General features: G+C 42.0%; 1 protein-coding gene across 1 annotated transcript; it reads right to left on the bottom strand.

Moving 5' to 3' along the window:
- Positions 1-588: 588 nt before the first annotated feature.
- RBM24 (RNA binding motif protein 24) lies at positions 589-13281 on the bottom strand. Its single transcript, XM_019028659.3, has 4 exons — positions 12711-13281; positions 11539-11662; positions 9755-9809; positions 589-2707 (listed from the first exon to the last, which is right to left on the bottom strand). The coding sequence occupies exons 1-4, from the start codon at positions 12876-12878 to the stop codon at positions 2344-2346; spliced, it is 711 nt and encodes a 236-aa protein (XP_018884204.1). The 5' UTR covers positions 12879-13281; the 3' UTR covers positions 589-2343.
- Between the last annotated feature and the right edge of the window lie 6159 nt (positions 13282-19440).

The following is a 19440-nucleotide window of genomic DNA, read 5'->3' as shown; positions in this document are numbered from 1 at the left end:
TCTGTACTAAAAATACAAAAAATTAGCCAGGCGAGGTGGCGGGTGCCTGCAGTCCCAGCTACTCGGGAGGCTAAGGCAGGAGAATGGCATGAACCTGGGAGGCGGAGCTTGCAGTGAGCCGAGGTCTTGCCACTGCACTCCAGACTGGGCGACAGCAAGACTCTGTCTCAAAAAAAAAAAAGGTGAATTACAAAGAGCAATTGGCTTCACTAACATTGCTGAAAAGTGGGGAGTCCAGCTCAAACCTGAGTTTAGCTGACCCGAGCACCACTGGGCTGGTCCCACTTCTGACTAGTCCTCTCTACTACTGGCCCACGCCTTCCAAGCCATCTTTCAGCTAACCAGTTTTCAGTGATACGAAGTCCTTTAGGGCTCCCCTGGTGGGACAGGGGATGACCTATATCATTTGCTAAGTATAAGGTAGATATTCAGTTAGTGAAACTTACTTTAAAGGCACAAAACCAGGACATCCAAGAGAGTATTATGCTCACTGAAAATGTTACGTATCAATCACGGCTATTGATTCAAGTTCAAAAGAGAAATCATTGACCTTTACTACAGAATTAGAAACAGCCAATGCAACAGAAGTTTTTAAAAATTATATTTAATACAAGTGAATAGATTAGAAGATCTGAAATGTTATAAAGCAATATACACAACGAATAAATAATTTGCACAGGAGAGTCATGTCTACATTACATAACACTGTCTAGTATGGGAATAAAGTAAATCCAGTGATAATGGAGAAAGTCCATAAAAATGCTAACCTGTCTTCCCTTGTATGAAATTGTTCAAGTATAAAAATCCAATACAGTGTAAAATAGTATTCAATTTAGTTTAAGAATAAAAATTGCAAGTATTGCAGTTTCAGAAGAAAAATGTAAAGCAGCATTTAAAAACTACATAAGAATAGTGTTAAACTAATGAATTACCAATAAATGAAATCTACACAGGCAAAATCAGAGGAGGAAGCATGAAACTAGCAATATATCGTTTAAAAAAAATCTAAAAACTAAACTAAAATGTGTTAATGTAAGAGTACTCTCTTATACAGTGCACATATAAATTTAAATAAATCCAAGTCAACATCTTTAGTTGAATAGGTTAATATTTAATACGCTACATCTAGACCTACTAAATAATTTATGCCATGAGATGAATACATAATTTTACAGTGTCACATCTAAAGTTCCTTTCTTTAGAGTGCAGCATAGTAAAACTTAAAAATAAATATCTTAAATAGCATTACTATTAAGGCACAGTATAAACCACATTATCATTAACCTTTGAAGAATTGTAATCTCAGTAACCTTGTTGTCTCATGTACTGTAGTCACTAATAAATAGTTTTAAATATGACTCTGAAATAGATACTAAAAAGTGTAAATTACTTAAAAAGGGAAAAAAAATAAATGTCCTTAAGACAGTTCTGCAAACTTTGCCTGCCTTTATTCATAAGCCACGAGTCGACACAATAAATAGAAAGAGAAGGCTGTTGTAGTAAAAGCCTGATCCTATTTCAGAATCAGAATTGCTGACACCAGCAGATACAAGTTTCCCAAAATTGAAACAGGATGGGGAGAGGGATTAGAATGTGACAAGCTCATCAAACAAGCACAAGTGATGTGTTCTTTCCAGAACTGTGTGTGTTATTGATTGTCTGTACAGCTGTTGCACCCATTAATTCCACATCACTTGTTCCACAGTTCCACTCATCCACAGGACAGATGAGAAAATAGCTTTGGTGCCTGTCCACCATTTTACCCACTGCCACGCTCCTAGATTGATTGTTCGATGCCCACTTTTGAGATAGTAAGAACAGGACCTTCCGACTTGAAAAAAGTTCTATAGGCCTTAAGTGACTGCTAAAAATGACAATCAGTGCTTTCGCCATTTTGTTTGTAAAAAATCTGCTTTTAAATGTAATTCAAGCTACATATTGCTCGCTCTGTATTCCCTGGTTCAACTAGATTCAAACAGCATTTTCTAACTTGTAAAAGGCAGTTTGCTTCCCTGATACTATAAAAAGAGCAAAAATAAAAATCCCGTTACAAAAGTGAAGTTCCGTTGTTACTCCTGGCGTCATTTCGTAGTGGCCTTTCATTTACTCAGGCTCTTTGGGATTGATTTCCAAAATTGTGCCCATTCCCCTCATTCTTACCTCTTTCTCATCTAGAACACTACCTGGAGTATAAAAAAAATAATAACTCTGCTTCACAATAGCATGGCTGTTTTTTTTTTTTTTTAAAGCTGTTAAGTCAATGTTAACTCTCTTATTAGCTACTAAAAATTGGAAAATTCGGAGGGAAAGAGAAAACAATTCAACTTTGATCAGATGGCTGGTCTATTGCATTCGGTCTGTCTGCAGCTGCTGAGGCTGGTACTGGCCAAATGCTGCAGCGGCAGCAGCTGCTGCAGCGGCGGCGGCAGCTGTCCCAGGTGCCGCTGCGGTGATTGGCTGCTGGACTGCGTAGCCATAGCCCCCAGCAGTAACATATCCTGCAGCAGCTGGAGAGGCTGCATAGGGGTACTGGTCATAGGCAGCAGCGGCGGCGGCAGCAGCAGCAGCTGCTGAGTATTGTGCGTATGCAGCTCCAGTGTAATCAATGTAAGGGGTGGTGGAGGCAGCAGCTGCTGTCGGCTGGACATGTGGAATGACCACTCCCGGCTGCACAAAAGCCTGCGGATAGACATAGTGGGCAGGTATCCTGTTGAGAAATGGAAAACAAAGTCAGGCGGTAGTCACCTCCTATCTGTAGCATGTTGTTCAAAGATAAAACAAACTCAAATTTAGTGGTTATTATGAGCATAGGGTTGCCACAATATCTACTTTCTAGTGGTCCATTGAGAATACTCAGGCAGTAGCCAAAGTCATAGAGTGCCCCCAGAAGAACTGGACCCCAAAAATATGATGACACCCTCCCAGCTAGAATTGTCATGTATGATTATTTGGAGCTGTTAAGTACAGTTTATCAAGAGTTTGGAAAATAAATCAAGATTCATGAGGGCTACACACATAAGAGATATTTAACAAGTGCTCAATTGATGAAGACTTTGGAAAATTTTGTAGTGAGTTCATAAAATAAGAATGTTTAATTAAGTAAATAGAAAAATTCTTAGCCAAGAATATAGGACTCAAAAGGTAGTCCATAATTATTCACTTCTGTGGGGTGATCACCAGTTTGTCGAAATTAACATAAACGTTAACAAAATCCGTATGTTTATTATCATGGCAACCCTACTTGAAATTGCTATGCAGACTCAGCACACATTAATCTCTCTGCAACCTCAGTCACCCTTATTAAAAATAATAATTAAAAAAGGAAGCAGGCGACAAAATAAAAAAAAGGAGTTTAAAAGTTCACAAGTGTGGTAAACACAGCAGAATCACACTTCTCAAACGAACTGTAGTGCAGCTCACTCTGTCACAAGAGGCTGTCGTGGGAAGCTACAAAAATGCTATTAACATTCATGGCAGTGATTCCCAAAGAGATGTGCAGCACACTTATTTTCTTTCTTTCTCTTTTTTCCCCCATAAAATTCATAAGGACACAACGGTCAACCAAACCTGTTTGACTATCAGGCACCTGAGGGTCAGCCAGCTTGTTTATCTCTATGCAAGACAGACAGAAGGGGTTTTGGGGAAATGATGAGGTTGAGGGAAAAGGCAGGACAGGGAAGTACAGCTAAATATTTCTAAAATTAATAGAAATTTAAAAGGTTTACATAACAAGGAAACTTTTTTTGCACATCTACTAACTCTCGTTTCATCCTTCAAATGAGCAGAAATACGTTAGTGTTATGTTTGAAATCTGCCCTATTCGTTGATATTTTGTACAAATCATATCAATTGTATAATCATGTGTTATCCTGCAAAAGTTCAAGAAAGTCAAACAAAACCAAGTATCTTTTAAAATTATACATTCACAGATAATACAAGACAGACTCCAATGACGTTACTTAAAAGTTAATGTGGTTAAAAAAATAAATCACAAGAGGTATTTAAACAAAAATTCCATGCATCTCCATTCTCACTCTTGCAATTTATTACTGCCCATCTGAAACACTACCATGAATATCTGATTTATCTTCTTCTTTAAAATAATCTCCATTAAAGCCCCCTATATTTATATCTAAAAACATGACACTATAATGCTATGTGGTTGTTGGCAAAGCCAACTTATAAGAAGTACAAGGACAAGTAACAATCTTCCAATTTCAAAGAACTCAAAACAGAGAACAGCACATGTAGATTTTTCAGAAACATAGATTTTGCTTTGCCTTTTCAGAGTTTTACTGAAAGCACTCATTAACGAACATCCACGGAAAAGATGAATTTATCTCAGAGGGTAGTGGACTTTGGCCCCAATGATAAAAATACACTCAATTTTACCAGACTTGTAGATGTTTCCCAGTGCCAGGAGAAACGACGTCATCAAGTGTTTCTGAGGACACTCAGAGATGTTCTTAACTGCTTGTCAGAAACCAGGCGCATGGTCATGCACGCACTCAGAACTTTGCTGCAGGTCAGGTGACTGGCTCACTCGCAACAACAGGTGTGGCTTTATGAAACACTGTCCCTGGAGGCTGCCGTGTCTACAACGTGTAGACACGGCTAAGAGAGCCTACTCTTATGCCAGTTTACATGTGGTGATGGACAGCAGGGGCTGCAGCCGGGCTATTTTTGATCCTGTCATGCGACAAGGGTTTCCAGCGGGTAAAATGTCTTTATAAGGCCAAAGTAAAACATCTATCAGCTGCAAAGGCCAGCCAGTGCGGATCTCACTGACACCGAAACCTTAACCCCTTGTACTCTCAAAGTTCCAAGAACAACACTGTGGGTGCTAGGTTGGTATCTCTGAATTAAGGTGTTAAGTGAAAATGTTTATCCTACAAAAAGGCAGGAGAAAGTGTTGTGAAGAATGCATTAAAAGACAGGCAAGGTTGCTTAGGGGGCTTTAGCTCTGCGTTTACTTTGCATTAGGAAATAGTTTTGATTTCACAATGTCAAACAATGAGAATATAAAGAAAGTTCACTGGATTATCAGACTCCTACATGAAGTTTGGCAAAGGTTAAAGAGATGTCTGGAAGGCAAATGAAAACCTAGAACATTTTAAGGCTTAGAGGGAAAAGGAGAACCCGAAAGACCTCAGAGAGCCTAAAATATCCTGAGTCAGGAAGGAAGGCAGAATTGGACTGAAGGTTCAAGTGGCACTTTGGAATGAAATCCTGAATTAGGAGTTCTTTTTAATAGTCTGAGACCCATTAAGGTGATCTGGGAATCTCCCTCCTATTAGACATTTACCAATGTCGTTTCCTTAACCATAAAATGTGCATGCCTAGCAGTTACAAAAAGCACAAGTGCAAAGAAGATACTTTTGGTAATTTTCAAAGAAAATTTACTACATTTTCCTTTTCTTCCCATCTCTTCAGGTTCCACTGACATCTCTATGTGACTTTTAAAGCAACATCCTAACTGGTTTTGAAGCAATATCCTAATTGGTTTCTTTTTCCAATCTATCTCACAGCAACTGATGACAAAGACTCCATCTCATTCATTTGCTCAAAGTAATCCTTGGCCCCTAAAAAACCAAACTCAGTGCAAATTTCTTAAGCCTTGGCATTCTAGGCCAAAACATCCAGACTGCCCCTGGCTCCAGAACACCTTTCTAGTATTTCCTTCCACCTTTCCTCGAACCCAGGTCAACTGGGCTCCTTTATGTTTCCTGGACAAGCTTCACATTCCCAGATTCTTGCCCTTTATTCATGTCATTCATCCCTCACCCAGATGCTAATCCTCACACTGTCTCTACCTGCTGAAATCCAAATCCCACTCACCCTAGCTCTAGCACTCACTACGTGTAGAGGTTTCAGAAATTTGCTTTATCTTTTAGTCTCATATTTTTCTTTTTTTATGCTATGTTGTCTTAACATAGCCTCCTATTTTGCATATGTGAAATGGACTAATAATCTCACAACCCTGGATTGCTGTGCATTAAATAAAATTATCTGTGGAGAGAGTCTACAATGACAAATATAGTAGGCACTCAATAAAAGAGTTCCCTACCCTCCACCATTCTTTAAAACCTAGGTCAACTTCTACGTCCTTCACGAAGACTTCTGAATCCCATTCATTGTCCTGATGTTCGTCTCTCTTATCTGAAGCCACATGAACAGCCCTTCTTGGTGCTTATCGGCTTCCTTACTGGATTATGAGAGAATAGAGTTTTGTCTTTTGGGGCTACAGCTTGACAAAGAGGAAAGACTGCAGCTTCTGAGGTCAGGCAGACCATGATTCTGAATCTAGAATCAGACTAACACTTAGCAGTCCTGTGATCAGGGGGAAGTTAATTAACCCCTCTGTGTCTTAGTTTTGGACAAGATATTAACAATGCCTTCAACAAACACTTACTGTGAGAATTAAATTATGTAATTTATGTAAATCCCTTATCATTACAATCCATATGGCAGATGTCTGGTTAGTGTTAGTTACAGTCCCTCCTGCCCTCCTTAGTGGACACTATAAAAACTAAGCACAGTGTTACCACACCCAGCATAAAACTGAGCACTTAAAGGGGTACTGAGTCAATGTTTAAGTGTATGTTCAACCTCATCTAAACTAGCCCAGAAATTTGTTTTTTTTTTTTTTTTGAGATGGAGTCTCGCTCTGTCGCCCAGGCTGGAGTGCAGTGGCACAATCTCGGCTCACTGCAAGCTCCGCCTTCTGGGTTCACGCCATTCTCCTGCCTCAGCCTCCCGAGTAGCTGGACTACAGGCGCCCACCACCACGCCCAGCTAATTTTTTGTATTTTTATTAGAGATGGGGTTTCACTGTGTTAGCCAGGATGGTCTCGCCCTCTCAACCTCCTGACCTCAAGATCCACCCACCTCGGCCTCCCAAAGTGCTGGGATTACAGGCATGAGCCACCGCACCTGGCCACTAGCCCAGAAATTTCTACTCACAGATCTGTAGCCTCCCCTTTCCAAGGTTTCAATAAGGAAATGCTTCTTTCAACCATAAACTATAAAATATTGTCCAGCAAGTTTATAAGTTTTTCTACATCTGCCCACTGTGCTACATCAGAAATTCCTTTTAGGCCAAGGTTTTGTCTACAGAGGCCCAGAGTAACCTGGGGGCCATTTAAGGACCACATTCAAAGGAACAGTTCAGTTACTAGAATTTCAAGTAAGTCAAGTCAAATTCGAAATTCTCAAGTTTCTTTCCAGGCCTAAAATAGGAACATGTAGCATTCAAACAGAATTTAGGATGACCAGGTGTGATTTGTTAGGTACAGACTCTGAAATTAGAGCAGTGTTGAGAACCTCTTAAAAAAGAAAGAGAAAGCTCACTTGGTCCACCTGGAATGCTATCTATTTCTAATAAGAATCTCAAGTTCAAACAATTTATGCACACACTAATAATCACCATCCTTTATAAAGACAGTTAATATTAGAAGAGGTGAAAAACAAAAGGTTGCTATCAAAACACACTTGCTTTCAAATTTCCATGACACATCTTACACTGGTGGTTGTAATTTTCCTTGTGTTACCTTCTTTCTTAAGAACTGATCTATAAGGACTTCCACAATCAGTCCAAATTCCTATGCTCAGCTCTCAAGACCCACCTTAGAAAGTCTGGTTTCTCCACGCACTGAGTCTTCTCCTCTATGCCTCTGCTTCGGCTCACTCCATCCTATACCCTCCAGACATATCCAGTCTTCCTTTTACCTGCCTAAGACATACCCCAGTGGTGCAAGTCTAGTGCCAGTCTACCCGCCACGCACACCACAGCCTTATTCAACTCCTCCACCTCATCTATTTTCTTGCTGCTCTGAATTCCTTTTGTACTTGAAACAATACCAAGTCATTTAGCAATTAGTAATTCTTGACTGGTTTTTGCATGACTTTTGCTTCCCAAACTAATGTGCAATTCCCTCGTTTTGCATCACCCACTGGCACAGTGAAAAAATAAAACACATGCAACTACCTGTTGATTGATTCAATTTTGTAACTGTTTCAAGATTATTAGTGTGAGCTCACCACTAAGCTCACATCACACCTTCAGATATATGCTCTCCTCCCTAATCCCACCTTAAACAGTTAGTCTAAATGAATTACCCACAGACATAGCTGAACCCATCAACCCACCATTTGTTTTCAATATCTGGGTTTGCTTGGATGGGGATTTGCTAAGTAGCTATGGATATAGGAAGGCCCTTTCTGATCATATTGAACAGAAGACTCTTCCACAGCTAAAAAAAAAAAAAAAAAAAAAAAATAGTAGTAGTTGGCAATAACAGTGAGGTACCGATATGTTAGAGTTGTAAGGAGGTGGTCATGGGAAATATAACTTGACTCTTCCAAGTCAAGTTATTATTACTTTCTTTTAAAAATCTATTCTTAGAGACACATACGGTAGAAATCTATCTATGTAGACAGATTCCAGCCTTCCAGGTTACACAGGTAGATGTTTTAGGTCCTAAGCTAGAGGAGAAATTATTATTGAGGATAAAACACTCTTTCAACAACATGAACATTTAAAAAGAAAATTTAAGTATCCTGCGTTAGAGTTACAGGCATGTTGATCAGGTAGAACAGAGCCAAAACAGAATCTAGTGTCCAGGATAAATTGAGGCGAGGGGTGATCTCCCACCCATATAACCTCTGAAAGGAAGAGAAATGAGGACCTTGGAACAGGAAAACTGGTAATCACAAGACCCAAAGACAACACAAATATGAACAGGTGTTCACCTGAGTTAGATTTGAAAGGTGAAAGTTAGTGCTACGCTACTCAAAAAAACTGGCTTGTGTTAATAAAATCTGATGAGAGTTGTTGAACCTTTAAATGAGATGGCCTAAAAGTGGATACATATTGCAAAAGAAAGAACCCCATTCCCAGAAAATTTCCCATAAAACAGAAACTTAGGACATGCAAGCAATGAATCTGTATTCTGACAAAGAGAAATCACACAATTTAGCACTCACTACAAAAATATGGTTAAATGGAAGTCACAGGCTACAGCTTAAAAGCAAGAAAAAAAAAAAGGCCCTTTGCTTCCCATGGCAAAGTCAAAAGTCAACACCCCTCAACACCACCACCAAAACCAAAACGCAAAGAGCCCCTTCCCCGAGGAAAAGAAAACACTTTCACTACAGCTCTTTTCAATTAAGTAAAAAGCACACAGTTTAGCTATCAACACCACTTCATTACTGTAATAAATAAAATAAAGCACACGAAAGGCTATTGACTATTGTGAAAAATAAAAACAACAACACCAACATCCATGCATCGTTAATCACCATCTGAGCTTGTGTGTCTGAGTCTACTGGTTACAGAGTTTAATTCCAAACAGAACTATTCCACCTCTTATCATGGTATCCTTCTGATCAGTTAGCTTAACTGTATACGAGCCCTGTCAGGTTAGAAAGAGATAAATAAAATTGAGTCAAGTCGAACAGTAGTAATGGTGATGGGACACAATCGTCTTGTACACAAGTCATACCTGGTATTTTTGTTTTGTTTTGCTAATCATAAGCTCAAAATTTGTCTCGTTTGGAGGCTGCATACTTGGTCAGATAACTTGACTCATCTAAAAATATTTATAGTATCAGCATTAAAAATGCACAAATATATATAAAATTGTATAACCAGGACCATTCTGTGACATCATGATCTTATCTGTATATAACAAAGAGGCATGTTAACAAATGATAGTCATACTGAAACTTAAGAAAGCCTGATTAATCAACTTACCCGAAAGGTCTTTGTATAAGGGCTGGATGAAGTTGTTGAACACCAAAGGCAAAACCTAACAACAAAATATACCACATTCTTTATTTGTGCATGGTTAGGCATTTATTATTCCTACATGTAAAATGCAATCACAACTTTCACTTATAAAAGATAAACATTCTTTTGCCACTTTAAAGAAACTATATGTATGTATATTTTTTAAAGTCAGTTTTATAAATGCTATCGTTGATTCAAAATAAAGGTTTTAACAGGGAAAAGGTGAAAACTTTAAAAAAATCTGCAAATTTTAGTTGACAGACACAGAATCAGACCTTGGGAAAATGTTCATGAAATAAAATTAAGTACAGCAGGATTTGACAATGAAGTTACATCTCAAATATTCTCACAGTTTTGAACCAGAATCTATGAAAAGTCTTTGTAATCTGGAACGTTCTGGGATGCTTCAGACAATGCTTTGGAAGATTATGGGTTTTACACTTTCCAGTATTAAAAATTCACACAAAAAACCCGTTTTTTTTCTGGATACTACATACCCACAATGTATTAGACAAATTTTTTTAATGTCCATGAATATTTGCAAAAACACTCGTTTTCCTGACAACCTAGTTTCCTTTTAAACCCGTTTGGATGGAAGTGTCAACCTCTTCCCAAAATTTCAGATGGAAAGGCTTAGGAGTGAAGAGTATATGATTTAATCAAACTTTACAAGTAAAGTTGCCTGACCAAAGAAAATATTATATTTGCTTAAAAATCAACTCTCAACTATTTGTGCTAATGCAAAGGGCAGTGTTGTAAATAATCCAAGAGGTATTGTTTTCCCATAGACAAAAAGTTGCTCCCTTTTGGCAACTAATAGCTACATGACTTAAGTAAAATATTTCTCATCTCTAAGCATCAGTTTCTTTGTCTGTAGCATAGGGTTCTTGAGTAGGTGCAATTTCTATTTTCTTTGATTGCTAATACTCTGTGATTTTATGTTGAAGGTTTACCATTTTGGGCCAGGCGCGGTGGCTCACGCCTGTAATCCCAGCACTTTGGGAGGCCAAGGCGGGTGGATCACCTGAGGTCAGGAGTTCGAGACCAGCCTGACCAACACAGTGAAACCCCGTCTCTACTAAAAATACAAAATTAGCTGGGTGTGGTGACACACTCCTGTAATCCCAGCTACTTGGGAGGCTGAGGCAGGAGAATCACTTGAACCCAGGAGGCGGAGGTTGCAGTGAGCCTAGATCGCGCCATTGCACTCCAGCCTGGGCAACAAGAGCGAAACTCCATCTCAAAAAAAAAAAAAAAACCTTTACCATTTGGACATTGCCCCTACCCCTTAATGCTTCCCTTGGGTCTGTGTTCAAGTCAGATTGCCTGCTCTGAGCACAGTGCAACTGGTGCTAAAAGGAGAGACACCACTAAGTAGGGAAGTATAATAGCTGAAGTCGACAAATTTGGCCTATATAATCCACATGTGAATTATCTACAGGTGGCTAAAAATTGGAAAATTGAGAGCAGACTACAAATGTATGCCATGTAGGAAACAGGTGAGACATGACTAACTTCTTCCTGCACGACCCCCAAGATCCATTTTTGCACACAGGTACATTTCAAGCCTTGAGAGGAGTATTTACAACTCTCATTTATGTTTAATGCCTTGGTAGAATAACAAGCCATGGTTCAAGTTTACTAAACACATCTACAGAAAGAGACAATGTCTTTTAAATTAGAGAATCATCCCACCCATAAATGGGGGGTTCTTGGAGAGGGGGGTAGGGGAGACAGACATTTCTCACCTGGTTGCATGATCCTTGGTTTTGCTCCTAAGTATGCCAGGTTCACGTTAGCCTTTCTGCCATCAATGATGGGATTGGGATCCTTGCAAGCCCTTTCGGCAGCAGCCCGGTCAGCCATGGTGACCTTAGCAACAGACACACACAGAGATACATACATAACCTCTAAATTAACCCCTGAAGGAAATCAAGAATCACAATGGAGAAGTCATTCATGATAAAATTGAGATCAAACTTTCTTTCTATTCTTTGCTTCTTTTGGCTGGACCCTCCTCCTTGATCTCCCATTTTTAACAGGCGGGCGGGGGCGGGGTGGCGGGTAGACGAAGGAAAAAAGAAAGAAACCCTCTAACCCTGCCTCCCCCAACCCCACCGCCGAAATCTTAAGGGTGTTAGTAGGGCCTAGCTGAGATTTGGAAGCCTAAATTCTTGGAACTCTAGATCCTCCTTCCCCCGAATCCCCCGCCCCCCAGGTCCCTACTCAGCCTCAGAGGCACCGTTTGCTTTAAAGAAAGTCCAGCCTTACATCCGCCCAACGCTCCCAACCTCGAAAACACTCCCCAACGACAATAGCTATTGTCCTACTCTGGGGCTCCCTGCTCTTCGGCAGCTGAATTTGCACGCTTAAATCTCTAGGAAGGAAGCTTAATATGCTCTGTTTCAGTTCGGCAAAGAGCTCTAGGATCACCATTTAAAAGAACCTACCTTTGCAATTAAAAGGCGGGGGGATGACACAAGGGGAACAGCCCCAGACCTCGTGGGGTGTCCCCTCCCTGCCCCAGCCAAAACACCAGAACACACGCATTTTTACAAAGCAACAGCGCGCTTAACAACCGGCATCCAGCCCGGGAATGCAATTGTTCGGGGTTGCGGCCCCTCCCTCGCAACCCTCCGCACCCCAAATCCCGCCGTCATTACGGGTCTCTCCTTCCACCCCTGCTCTGCCCTGCCCGGCCCTCGACCTCGCACAGCGCTGGGTCTTCTCCGAACCCCGCGAGGCTGGCGCCGGCCCTCTCCCCTAGCAAAGTTTCAGTTCACCCCGGAGCGAAGAGGCAGAGCCGCTCTACCCGCGGGGCTCCTCACGGGTCACGCCGAGCCCCTCACTCCAAGCTCCCGATCCCCGGGGTCAGCCGCCACTCCGTCCCTCCCCCTCACCCCCAGTCCGTGCAACTTACAAATCCATAGCCCCGGGACTTGCCCGTCTGCCGGTCGGTGATGACCACCGCCTCCTCGATCTCGCCGAAGACCTCGAAGTACTTGCGCAGGCTGGCGTCGGTGGTGTGGTAGGGCAGCCCCCCGACGAAGATCTTGGTGTACGTCGTGTCCTTCTGGGTCGTGTGCATCTTCGCGCCCGCCCCGCGGCTCGGGCTCCGGCTGCGGCTGCGGCTCGGGCAGCGGCTGCGCCTCCTCCTCCGGCTCCGCGTCTCCCGCACCCTTTCGCGGCCGCCGGGGGCCAAGGGCGAGCCTGGGGGCGAGGGCGGCGGCGCGGCGGGGGCGAGCGGCCGGGGGCGGCCGAGAGCGCCGGGCGCGCGGCTTCCGAAGTCGCCAGCGGCCCTGGAGACTTGACTTCGCTCTCTCCTCCCGCCCCCCCTGCCGGTCACCGTACAAATTCTCCGGATCGTCTGGATTAGAATCCGGTTCTGTAGAATGTGCAAGCGGTTTCCACTCACCCGGCGGGGAGGCCAAAAACGAAAAGAGAGGGTAGTCCTCAAGCGAAGGGGGTGCTTTAGAGGTAGATTTTTCTTCTTTAGGAATCAGGTGCCTTGGGTGGGGTGTGGGGAGGGTCCGCGGGAAGAGCGTCCGAGCGCCGAAGCGGGCGGGGGGCGCGGTGGCGGGGCCAGGGGCGAGGAACTCCGCGCAGCTTCGGCTCTGGTCTGTCCCTCCCGCCGTGGGATCTGGAAGACGAGTGCCGAGGACGGCTCTCCACCTCTCTGCTCCCTTCCCCCGCGGTCCGGGGGTCGACGCCCGGCTGGGGAGGGGGGCGGGCCGGACGCCTGCGATTGGCCGCGGCAGCACCTGGGGCGCCGGGCGCCGCCGCCCCCCAGCTGTTGGGAACAGCTGCTTCTCTCCCCGCGCGGCGCGGCGCTGGGGCTCGGGGCTCCCGCTCTGTAGCCGGCGATGGGGTAGGGCTGGAGACGCCTGTAGGCGGCCTGGCTCTCGGCGTCGCCTGCTCTAACCAGTCAAAGTCTTAGGGACCCGGCGCAGCACCAGCCGGGACCCAGGGTGCGGGGACTGTGCCCAAGGAGGAAGCTGCGTTGCTTTCCAGAGGGGACGACGCGAGCTTTTTGGGTTAGGCCTCGGTGACAGGGCCGGCGACCTGGACTGGCGAACTGGGGTCCCCAGAGGCCTGGGGCGATTCGCTGAGAGGCCAATCCCCTCCCGGGCGCGGGGGGTCAAGGAGCTCGGCCGAACGAAACCCAAGCTGGACACCCTGGGGTCTGAAGAGTGAGAAGGAGGGCCCCAACTTTCTTTGGCCCCAAAAAGCCGGTGCGGGGGAGTATCAGAGAGGTAGAGCCAGAAGGAAAAGAAAGATCTAGCGCTTGGGTGTAGTTGGGAAAACCATTAGCTTTAATTGCTACCGCCCAGCCAAACCAAGTAACCGGAGATACCTATGTCCATCAGGCACCGCCTTCTATTTCAGAGGACCATAAGTTAGTACTTTAGCCCCCACAGTCACCAAATTTGTCTTTCCTCCCTAACTTAGTTATTCAGGAAGATTGGTACAGATGTCTTAGCATAAGTCGTTCTTTTTTTTTTCCCCCCCTAAACAAAGAATTAATCTATTTCTTTCTCTTTGAATTACAAGACTGTTTAGTGGCTTGACCTCATCTGTTTTCATCTGGATGTAAATGTAAAAGGTATAATTTTTGAAATCAACTTATTGCATAACCAGTGGTTTCTACCAGCAGACCTGAAAGCATTTGTAGAACATAGGGAACCCCATATATATTTATTACTTTACATCAGCTTTTTGCAACTTCTTTTAATTGAGAATTCATTCAATTAGGCCTTAAAATCAATCAGTCATACTCGAGGTTTGGATGAAAATATTTAATGTGAGCAGAAGGTTTCATCCACCATTGTTGGTGCACAATTGCCTTTTAAGTCCTTTCTAGGGGAGTCTACAGTCCCTACATTAATCGCCCCTGAGCCGCACCATTTATTCCATTAAAACAATTCAGTATGTTAACCATTAGAGAGGTGCATACTCTGTTTCTCTCCAGGACACCTTTGCAGTCAACCCAAGAGGGTGAGAAGTGTTGCATTTGCAAAGGCTAATGGGAATGCAAATATTCTTGTGCAAAACATTAAATTCCGTTTTTCATCTTGCTGACTTCCTCATGAGGTTGACTTTTTGACGTCACTGGTTTCTTTAAGTTTGAACCCCCAGTGGGAGATACAGAGAAATCAGAAATCTATTAAAGTTAATAACATTTTTTTCACCCAATTAAAAAAAATAATAAAGAATTTTACAGACAGATGAGAGCCAGAAAGTGAAATTGTAAACACCCTCTCTTCATTGCTTAAGTTAAAGGACAGGTTCAAAAACGACTCTCTGTGCTGGTATGATGAAAGATAATTTTTAAAAGTTAGAAAAACAAAGCAGGCGGGGAAAGAGAAGAGGCGTGTTTTTTAATATTCAACATCCATCTTGTGTCATTTAAGAATTACTGTACGTAGATGAGGCTCAGGCAAAAACCCTTTTGTGAAGGGAAGCTGCTTAGAGAGAAGCCTTAGAAGGGCGCCTTTGGCTGTCTCGCCTTTCTTCCTACCTGGATTGGGAGCCCACCCTGGAGAGGACTGTGATAATATCAGGGAAGGAGGGTGTCTGGGAGTGTAGCCAGCAGCTAGGATGTTCAGTAGGTAAAGTGGTGAGATCTACAAGGAAATTCTGATCCCGGGTTGGAGTACGTGTGTCCTAGAACTCAGCTTCTGGAAATAAGACGCCTCCTTGTCATTGTCCCTCTCATCCCGTGCAACCCCTGACTGCAGTGTTTTTATTGTTTCAAGGGAACAGTAAATACTTGATCACTTTGCCTGAAACTTTGCCTGGACGGTCCCTAATTTTGAATTCCAGGGATAATTAAAACATTACTAATACACTGGTATTATGTGAGTCACTGAGAACAAAGGTTAAGAGGGATGGAGATTCCTTATTTTGCAAACGTATTTAAACGGAAGCCAGAATTCATACCCAGTTCATCTCAACAAACTTTCATCAAGACCCCCTTCCCTTCGCCCAGGCAAGCACTGTGGTAGGCATCATTGCTGCCCACTGTGGGTTTTGTTTTACATTTGCACCAAGGTGGACACAGTCAAAATGGCCAGATTCTCATTCTTGGTGGATTTACGAATCTGAGCCATCAAATCATGTAGCCTTGGGGCCATAGAGTTTTTCTGAATTCAAGGTTTCAAGGTTAAGTACCGAATATTTCTGTACAATTACCCATTACAAATTCAGGTTTGAAAAACAATGCTTGGATAATCCTTTTGCTTTCTCAGCTGCTTTTGGCAGAGAATACTTGTATATTCACAGGCCTTGTGCAATATAATGTGTGCTTCTTTGGAAAGAAAGAACCATAAAATACTGTAAAAGTTATAAATAGGTTCCACAAGGTTGTCATCTCCAAATTAGTACATATGGATGGCCCTGAAGTTTTGGTTCCTACCCCATGGCAAGATCAATATTATTTTATTACTTACAGTAAATTATTGTCCACTTTGTTCAAAATCTTTATCTGACTATAAAGGCCAGAACCAAACTCATAAGTTTCACATTCATGTATAACTGTCTTCTCTTTTCCCCTTGCCTCTTAATCATGGAAATCAACTTCAGGCTCACAGCCTTTTAGAATAATTTTGAAAAAAGAGAGAAATATTTCATGAAGATTGAGAAGCACTCTTTTGGGCTTTGTACCCCAGAGATAATATTGCTTTGGACGATAAGCCACCTGAGAGCAGGGTGACACTCTTACGTGTCACTGGATCTCCTGCAGGTTATTAAAACCCTTCAGAGGGTTCTACATATACTTGGCAGTAAAGAAATATTTACTGAAAAAAATTGATGTTTTAAAGATGCCTACCTTCAAGCTTGATGGGAAGAAATGCATTCTTGATTAGAATTGACGACCTATAAAGCGGGCACTTTTTTTTTTTTTTTTTTTGAGGCTGGGCACTTTTTTATTTTTTATTTTTGAACAAAAATATGGCTTCAGTGAAGTCTTTTGTTTTGGTTCTTTGGAAATATTTTATCTTCTTTTGAGTATCTGTGTGAGCATTTTGATGTAAAACCAACAGGTTTTCTGGCCTTTTGAGAAGTCCCGTCATCAGCCGTATTTCTGTTTCTTTGGGTGGGTTGCTAATTCTCTCTTAGTAACAGATAACAAATGTGTGTGATAGGTTATGCTGCTATTTTAGTGTGCAGAATTGGCAGTCAAAAACCTAGTCAGTTCAGCTCAGACTCACCTCTGGGGGAATTCTATTCATGTTGCATTAAACCACAGCTAAGCTGGTAAATAAAGTGAAATGCAAATTTGTGCCTGTTATTCAGTCATTAAAGTCATAATGTCTCTTTTACACTGAAAATCCAAAAAACAGAAAGCAGAGCAGGATTATTTGAGGGACAGGCAAGGGCAAAACTCAAAGTGTCGAGGGACAAAAAAGTTCATTGCCAGTGTCACCGTGCCAGTAATTTCACCCTGCCTGTGTAGAAGTAGCTTTAAGTGTATGCACACTTTAATTTCTATTATGTAAACCCAAAAGGCAAGAAAGAGAATGCAAACATTTTAAACCCACCGTGTGCTTGTTCACATTTTAAACTCAGGGTGTCCTTTGGTTTTAAGTCTTTAAACAGTGAGCTTCTGAGCTGCCAAGTTATTTTTAGGGAACTGATGATACTCTCCAAATGTATTGAATGACCTCTCTCTGGATGACAGATATGTTCTAACGCTGTTGCTTGTGGGCTGGGTAGAGGGCACCGGGTGATGGAAATAGTCGTGGATCTCAAGACAGGAGACCTAGAGTCTAGTCCAGGCAGTTATTAACCAGCCCCAAGACCTTGTTTGGTTTATTTCATTAAAAAGGACAAATGTGGTTAGAAAAAGTACTCATGATCTTATCCTAGAATGGAGGATACTAGCGTGACCCGTTATTTAAAGATGTCTATAGAGGGTGACCTCTGACTTCGAAGATGGCTTAATGTTAATACTTGAGTGTTGCTTATTAACTTTTTAATTTAAGCGATTTGAGATCATTTTGTAAGATTGATATTTTCTCTGATAACAAAGGAAAGGCATATTCGTGATAGAAAATTATGAAAACATAAAGATATACAAAGAAGAAAATAAAAATTACCCACAATTCTTTCTACTCCTTAAAATAACTGTTGACATTTTAGAGTATCTAATTCCAGGCTTTTCTTACACATAAATATACACACGTAAGTGTTACAAAAGGAAAGTACAGCTTTTATCAGCTTTTTAAAAAAACTACTAGTATATATAGTGAATATTTTTCCTTGTTTTAAATTGTTTCTACAATTTGAATAGCATTTTAACATGTCATTGTCCCCAGGTTTATTTATGCAGTCTCTTTTTGTTGGATGTTTATATTTTTCCAAGTTTTCGCAGTTATAAAGGGCTCTGAAATTAATACTTTTGCAGATATATATATATATTATATGTATATATATATATATATATTTTTTTTTTAAGACAGACGTTTGCTCTTGTTGCCCAGGCTGGAGTGTAATGGTGCGATCTGGGCTCACTGCAACCTCCACCTCCTGGGTTCAAGCGATTCTCCTGCTTCAGCCTCCCTAGTAGTAGGGATTACAGGCCCCTGCCACCACGCCCAGCTAATTTTTGTATTTTTAGTAGAGACGGGGTTTCACCATGTTGGCCAGGCTGGTCTGAAACTCCTGATCTTAGGTGACCTGCCCGCCTCAGCCTCCCAAAGTGCTGGGATTACAGGCGTCAGCCACTGTGCCCGGCCAATAAATCTTTTTTTAAGAAACTTTTATTTTAGGTTCAGGGGTACATGTGCAGCTTTGTTATAGAGGTTAATTGCTTGTCATGGGTGTCTGGTGTACAGGTTATCACCAAGTAATAAGCATAGCACATGATAGGTAGTTTTTTGGTCCTCTCCCTCCTCCTAGGGAGAAATAGCCACACTGCTATCCACAGTGGTTGAACTAATTTATATTCCCACCACTGTCAGGTTGGCCCCAGTGTCTATTGTTCCCTCCTTTGTGTCATGTGTACTCAGTGTTTAGCTCTCACTTATAAGTGAGAACATGCAGTATTTGGTTTTCTATTCCTGAGTTAATTCGTTTAGCATAATTGCTTCCAGCTCCACCCATGTCGCTGCAAAGGACATGATCTCATTCTTTTTTTATGACTGTGTAGTGTTCTATGGTGTATATGTACCACATTTTCTTTACCCAGTCTACTCTTGATGGGCATTTAGGTTGATTCCGTGTCTTTGCCATTGTGAATATTGCTGCAGTGAACACATGTGTGTGTGTGTCTTTATGGTAGAATGATTTTTATTCTTTTGGGTATGTACCCAATAATGGGATTGTGAGGTCAAATGGTAGTTCTGTTTTAAGTTCTTTGAGAAATTGGCAGACTGCTTTCCACAATGGCTGAACTAATTTACATTCCCATCAGCAGTGTATAAGGGTTTCCTTTTCTCTGCAACCTTGTCAGCATCTGTCATTTTTTGACTTTTTAATCATAGCCATTCTGACTAGTGTAAGATGGTATCACATTGTGGTTTGGAATTGCATTTCTCTAATTAGTGATGTTGAGAGTTTTTTTTTCATATGCTTGTTGGCTGTGTGTATGTCTTCTGAAAAGTGTCTGTTCCTGTCCTTTGACCACTTTTTTTTTTTTTTTTTTTGAG

The sequence above is a fragment of the Gorilla gorilla genome, chromosome 5 (genome assembly GCF_029281585.2).
Source record: "Gorilla gorilla gorilla isolate KB3781 chromosome 5, NHGRI_mGorGor1-v2.1_pri, whole genome shotgun sequence".
Classification (NCBI taxonomy): domain Eukaryota; kingdom Metazoa; phylum Chordata; class Mammalia; order Primates; family Hominidae; genus Gorilla; species Gorilla gorilla.
This window is presented reverse-complemented; position numbering and strand designations above follow the sequence as displayed.